Source organism: Gigantopelta aegis, chromosome 8, assembly GCF_016097555.1.
Source record: "Gigantopelta aegis isolate Gae_Host chromosome 8, Gae_host_genome, whole genome shotgun sequence".
Taxonomy (NCBI): domain Eukaryota; kingdom Metazoa; phylum Mollusca; class Gastropoda; order Neomphalida; family Peltospiridae; genus Gigantopelta; species Gigantopelta aegis.
The window spans coordinates 31,543,776-31,551,193 of record NC_054706.1 but is presented as its reverse complement, the minus strand read 5'-3'; the positions used below and the strand labels follow the sequence as shown (position 1 = coordinate 31,551,193).

The 7,418-nt window shown below is 40.2% G+C and overlaps 1 protein-coding gene across 1 annotated transcript in view; it reads right to left on the bottom strand.

Moving 5' to 3' along the window:
* The window catches only part of LOC121379286 (17-beta-hydroxysteroid dehydrogenase type 6-like), a 43,160-nt gene extending 36,183 nt beyond the window's left edge, over window positions 1-6,977 (bottom strand). Inside the window, exon 1 of the mRNA XM_041507831.1 lies at window positions 6,575-6,977. Coding sequence (XP_041363765.1) covers window positions 6,575-6,797 — 223 coding nt within the window. The 5' untranslated portion in view covers window positions 6,798-6,977. The remainder of the gene's footprint in view (window positions 1-6,574) is intronic.
* Window positions 6,978-7,418: the final 441 nt, after the last annotated feature.

Sequence of the window (7,418 nt, the reverse complement as noted above, 5' to 3'; positions counted from 1 at the left end):
TAAGGTTCAAGCACGCTGTCTTGGGCAAATACCTCAGCTACCTGGGAGATCAATTTTCGATTATTGGAACATCACTCAATGAATCTAAATTAAGAGAGGACTTTGACATGTCTGGTGTTCCATATACGACTGTTAAAACATCACTATTAAAATGAATCTAAAATAAGAGAGATGATTTTGTCATGCCTGGTGTTCTATTTACGAACATTGATATTTTGATATGTCTGTTGTTCCATATACGAATTTAACTGTCGCTGCATCACACAAAACTAAGTAGACAAAAATCAATAACATTATGCACTGTCAAGTCATATTATCTTCGTTATCGGACATTAATTTTATCACGGCTGTGACGTTAAAGGGACATTCCGGGGTCCCGTAGCCCAGTGGTAAAGCGTTCGCTCGATGCGCGGTCGGTCTGGGATCGATCCCCGTCGGTGGGCCCATTGGGCTATTTTCTCGTCACAGCCAGTGCACCACGACTGGTATATCGGAAAGAGTAGCCCATGAAGTGGCGACAGCGGGTTTCCTCTCAATATCTGTGTGGTCCTTAACCATATGTCTGACGCCATATAACCGTAATTAAAATGTGTTGAGTGCGTCGTTAAATAAAACATTTCTTTCTTTTTAAAGGGACATTCCTGAGTTTGCTGAAATTTTAAAGATTTTATCGATTAACAGAGACTTTTTAACGATTGTAATTATATATCAAATATATTTTTCGGCATAAAATATTAGTGGCTGTATATTAAATCTAATATTTGTACTAGGTTAACTCTCATTTTAGTTCCTAAAATATATTATCCTGGACTAAAATAAAAAGATCGGCCTCTGTGGTGTAGAGATTTTAAAATCTGACTTAAGGCTGGTAGGTATTGGGTTCGCCTCTCGTTACCGGCTACCACCCAGACCGAGTTTAATGACTGAGGACTCAATAGTTATATCAGGTGTAACGTCACTACACCTACGTTTCTCTCTCCCAATCACTAAAAACTAGTTAACCCACTATCCTGGACAGACAGCCCAGATAGCGTGCTTGAAACTTAATTGGATATAAGCACAAAAATAAGATTAAAGGGACATTCCTGAGTTTGCTCGAATTTTTAAAGATGTTATCGACTAATAAAATATTTCTACGATTAAACTTACATATTAAATATATTTTCTTGTTTAGAATATTAGTGGCTGCATATTAAACGTGTTTCTGATCGTTATAATTTTTCGTACGTACGAAATTATTTGAAGAAAAAAATCCAGTTTGGGCTTCTTACAAATATTAAGACAACCAGAAACACACACTGATATTCTAAACAAGAAAACATATTTAATATTTAAGTTTAATCGTAGAAATATTTTATTAGTCGGAAACACCAGCAAACTATAATGTTTTCATTCGACTGTTGTTCAGACAGGATCGTTATCAGAGCTTAATGGCCAATCCCAATCCAGCTATTTGTATGTGTGTGTGTGTGTGTGTTTGTGTATGTATGTATGTATGTATGTATGTATGTATGTATGTATGTATGTATGTATGTACGTGTGAAGTGTGTACAAGTGACAGTCAAAACGTTCATACTCTAGGTATTAAAATCAATGACAGACCACAACAATCACCTTTGACCTCAATGCATTTGGTCCCATTTGTTCGTCAGGCTAATGATGCCACCAAAACAACTCTTCCTTCCGGCTGGCCTATCAACCACCCTTTTGTGGCAGGCTTCACACTTTCATCAATTTCAAACCAGGTACTACGAAGGAGGGCATTCAAATGCCAAGACATATAATCATTCAAGGCCAGGTCTGGGTGCATTATTATGCTGCTTAAAGGGACATTCCCGAGTTTGCTGCAATTTTTAAGATGTTATCGACTAACAAAGCCTTTTTAACGATTGTAATTACATATCAAATATATTTTCCTGCATAACATATTAGAGGCTGTATATTAAACGTGTTTCTCATCGTTTTAATATTTGTACTAGCGTAAATTTAATTTCATTTCCTAAAATGTTTTTTTTCGTACGTACGAAATACAAAATCCAGTTTGGGCTTCTTACAAATATTAAGACGACCAGAAACACATTGAATATACAGACACTAATATTCTAAACAAGAAAATATATTTAATATGTAAGTTTAATCGTAGAAATATTTTATTAATCGGAAACATCTTACAATGCAGAAAACTCAGGAATGTCCCTTTAAAGCTACACTGAGGATACCAACTTGAGCAGACTGTGTCACTGCCGCCAATAGGCCTACGTTTGAGACCAGATATAAACCTGTTACTCCGGTGTCATTAAACAAACATTCCGATATTTTAATGCCGACACATCCGTTACGTAACAAACAGGTGTGAAACTGGCATCTACAGCTGGCCGAGAGAGAGAGAGAGAGAGAGAGAGAGAGAGAGAGAGAGAAGAGAGAGAGAGAGAGAGAGAGAGAGAGAGAGAGAGAGAGAGAGAGAGAGAGAGAGAGAGAGACAGAGACAGACAGAGAGAGAGAGAGAGAGAGAGAGAGAGCGATAGAGAGAGAGAGAGAGAGAGCGCGATAGAGAGAGAGAGAGAGAGAGAGAGAGAGAGAGAGAGAGAGAGAGAGAGAGAGACAGACAGAGACAGAGAGAGACAGACAGAGACAGAGAGAGACATACACAGAGAGAGATATATACTGTATATGATTTAATTTATGGACATATATTGATTATTTGAGCTCACATAGAATTTCACTGGAATACTGTACGAGTAGGCTATGTGATTTATTACAGGTAATCAACATGTGTATTTATAATGTTCGTATCTGTTTGTACTTCAGACATCAGGTTATTCTTGACATTCTTACTCCCGCCATTACATTTCGACTCGTATTATATCGAATTAAGTTCACAACATTTGGTCAATGGTTAGTTCTTGATGGTTATTAATCCATACCTGTGACGTCACACTATTGTTCTAGGTGTACATTATTTTTCAAGGATCAACGCTTATGAAACAATGCAATTTGAATTTTTGTTGTGCGTTCGGGTCAGGGATTTGAACCCACTAATGACATAAATGACATAACTTATTAATTGTAAATGGAGTACAATGGTTAAAGCCCACGATACCAAACATCTGCATCATCAAATAAACGTGTAATTTAACTTTAAGCCTTATAAACCAAACACTAGTGATAGCACTGGCGTAGGATTGTTCAGATATTTTGTTTTATATTTGCTTTATAACAGTGTAAAAGTGTGTACATGTAAAAGTGTGCCCCCCTCCCCCCTTTTGGCACCTTCCTACGCCACTGGATAGTAATATAGTCTGGCGGATGACAGCGAAGATTGTTGATATTTTAATCAGTGCCAGCAATCCACTGCTGAGGATTTCCTTGCCCAATCATTCAGGTTAGGTCCGAAAGGATCCTATCGTTTTGGGTTATTACTTTTGTAAATATTCTTTGGCATTTTAACCAATATTTTCATTAAACAAGATAACATAGAAGTCTGTTTGTTTTGTTAAACTACACCACTAGGGCACATTGATTTATTAATCATTGGCTATTGGATGCCAAACATTTGGGGGGTGGGGGGGGGGGGTTCCTAATGCAGCAAGGGATCTTTTATATGCGCTTTCCCGGGGAGAGAAAAACACATACCACGGCCTTTGTCCAGTTGTGGTGCACTGGTTAGAACGAGAAAAACCCAATCAGCTGAATGGAGAAGTTAATTTAGCAATGACGTAATTTGATTTAATAAATAATGAATTACGTTGGAGAATGCACTGGACGCACTCAAAACATTTTATTTACGGTTATATGGCGTCGGACATATGGTTACGGGCCACACAGATATTGAGAGGAAACCCGCTGTCGCCACTTCATGGGCTACTCTTTTCGATTAGCAGCAAGGGATATTTTATATGCACCATCCCACAGACAGAATAGCACATACCACAGCCTTTGATATACCAGTCGTGGTGCACTGGCTGGAACGAAAAATAACCCAATGGGCCCACCGACGGAGATCCTAGACCGGCCGAGGATCCAGCGAACGCTTTACCAGGAAAGGACAGATGCGTTTTCTAAATAGGATACTGAAAGTTGTGGTATGTGTTATCATGTTCAAGAGAAGGTGCATTTACACAATTGTTTTCTGCGAATCGACAGGATAGTAACTAGCCAGACTACGTAACAACAGGGGCGTAGGCTGGGGGGGGGGGGGGGGTCGGGGGTCGGACGAACCCCCCCTCCCCGCTGAAGCAAATGGTCCGCTTTCAGAACTAAAACATATAGGTTTTAAAACAGACCTTGCCTTTTAAGGTGCGCGAGTGCGATCGCGCTCGTACAGCGCACGTAATTTCAATCTGGCAAGTGTAAAAAGTAACGCACGTTACACGTAACGAACAGCGCACGCAAAATAATTTTGTATATTGATTGCCACTATTTACCTTATGTAGCTGATAGAAAGATCCGTTTAATAATACCAGAAAAAACGCAGTATTCTGTGGCATATTGACCAATCAGAGCTATCGGGGTCAGATTATTTTTACTCTTGGAATTCTGCACGCACACGCTGGTCTACTTGACAACGTATTACGCATTGATGATGGTGTCTAAAATTATGCGAGTTTTTTTTATTATCTTTATTATGGCATCCCACATTTGGAATAACATCCTTTGTAATGACAGATTTTGTATATGTTTTTATCAACAACATCGAGGGAGGGAGATTGGTTGCATAATTGTTGAATTAAAAATGTCAAATGAATGTCAATGTCCCAACCAACACTATCAATTGAAATAATTGTAGGCCTACATTTCACCGAGTTATTTAAAACAAAATGTTTTAATAATATGAGTCGGTAGTGCACACCTGAGATGCTTGAGTCATTGGGTAATGCACGAACCACCTCCTCGGAACCAGTGGGTTTTTCCCATCCCAACTATCCTAATCATGTTCGTTGTATATAATAATGAAATTCAAGAAAGATGATTCCTATATATGTTCATCAAACCATCTAACACTGAAAAGGTATATATATATAACTGTGTGCATCAAATTATCTGAATAGTACATATTGTAATTAAAAAATAAAATTGTCTGCATCAGTGTATACATGTCATAATTATATTTCTATAGTACTACTCCTGAAACCTTTTAATAAACTATAACTCCATTCCTAAAAGGGAAAAGAAGTCAGACTACACTAATGAACCAAAAACAACATAAAATTCGAAGAAAACATTATTGGTTTATTGGTTAATTTTTGCAACATGTGTCTCTGCATTTACATGTACCAATTACTTCATAAATTAATAATGCTTGGTTTTCACTCGCCTTAGCATTTTGATGAGTGCGATTTTTCACTCGCCTAAGCGTTTTGAGGTGTGCGATTTTTCACTCGCCTTTGTTTTTCAAAAGCCAAGGACTGGGTTTATACATATGGAGTTTCTGGTGGTGCAAAAACAAAATAGACACGGTCCACTTGGTTCATATTCGAACCCCGCCCCCCCCCAGGTCCAGCTCACGCTACGCCCCTGAACAAACAGGTGTGAAACTGGTATCTACAGCTGACCGAGAGAGAGAGAGAGAGAGAGAGAGAGAGAGAGAGAGAGAGAGAGAGAGAGAGAGAGAGAGAGAGAGAGAGAGAGAGAGAGAGAGAGAGAGAGAGAGAGAGAGAGAGAGAGAGAGAGAGAGAGAGAGAGAGAGAGAGAGAGAGAGAGAGAGAGAGAGAGAGAGAGAGAGAGAGAGATACACAAAGAGAGATACACAAAGAGAGATACACAGAAAGAGAAAAAGACAGGACAGACAGACAGACAGACAGACAGAGAGAGAGAAAGAGAGAGAGTGAGAGAAAAAGAGAGCGAGAGAGTGATAGAAAGAGACAGGGAGACAGACAGAGAAAAAAGAGGGGGAGCCGAAGAGAGAGAGAGAGAGAGAGAGATAGAGAGAGAGAGAGAGAGAGAGAGAGAGAGAGAGAGAGAGAGAGAGAGAGGAGATAGCGATAGAGAGAGATAGAGAGAGAATCGATAGAGAGAGAGGAGAGAGAGAGAGAGAGATACACACAAAGAGAGGGGATACACAAAGAGAGATACACGAAAGAGAAAAAAGGACAGGGACAGACAGACAGACAGACAGCAGAGAGAGAGAGAGAGGAGAGAGAGTTGCGGAGAAAAAGAGAGCGCGAGAGTGATATAAAGAGACCAGACAGACATAAGAGAAAAAAAAGAGAGAGAGAGAGAGAGAGAACAAACAAAGAGAGAGAGAGAGAGAGAGAGAGAGAGAGAGAGAGAAGAGAGAGAGAGAGAGAGAGAGAGAGAGAGAGAGAGAGAGAGAGAGAGAGAGAGAGAGAGAGAGAGAGAGAGAGAGAGAGAGAGAGAGAGAGAGAGAGAGAGAGAGAGAGAGAGAGAGAGAGAGAGAGAGAGAGAGAGAGAGAGAGAGAGAGAGAGAACGAGCGAGCTTCCGAGCGAGAGTGAGACGGAGAGACACACATAATATCTAAGTCTAACGGTCGTCACAGATGGTCAACGACATTAACGCAACGGTTAGTCTAACCACAAACTGGACATTTTCGATACAGTACAAAACTCCACTCACCTGTAATAAACACCGCCTTGTTCGACGGGTCAACCCTTTCATCGGAATTCCAGCCGCTGAGAATACACGCCAGTGACAAAATACCCAAACAGGCATAAAAAATCAATGCAGTCACTTCGTGTGACAGCACTCGACTTCGGAGGGGTTCGGGTTGGAAGATATACACCAAGAGTCCCGTCAAGACCAGCGAAATGCCAAACAGAAACCGTTTAGTGACGTTCATGTTTCGCAGGTTAAAAATAAAAAACCTATGCACCACCTGCAATCGTTATTTCCCGCTTGTCATTGCCATGAAACAAAATCAGTAAAGCCAGACTTGCTCGCTCGAGACCACTGTTTACGTTCTTTCCAAACCAGTAGTAAAAATTTCCGTGTATCTAAGTCGGTCCGTCGGGGGAAGCCCTGCACATACTTGGGGATATCGGGCAAGTCTATGTTATGTGGGAGGTTAGTAAGGATGGTATGTACAGAAAGAACACTGGGCACAGTTCAAACACGTCGTAGGTAATTTACGTTCAAGTGTCTGTATTTACTGCATCACTGCATTCAGTTATTGTTGTGTTTGGTGAATAATCAGTCGGAATACCGCTTCTCCGATATATCACCTCGTATGTAACAAGCGGGGTATTGTGCTGAAAAAAACAAGAGATCAACCTCGGTGGTGCAATAGTTTAAAAATCGGACGTAAGGCTGGTAGGTATTGGGTTCGCCTCTCGGTACCGGTTCCCACTGACAGCGAGTTGGTAGGTGTAAGGTCACTACATCGACTTTTTTTCACGCTAATCACAAACAACTTTACTTCTAATCCACTATCCTGGACTAAAATAAAAAGATCGGCCTCTGT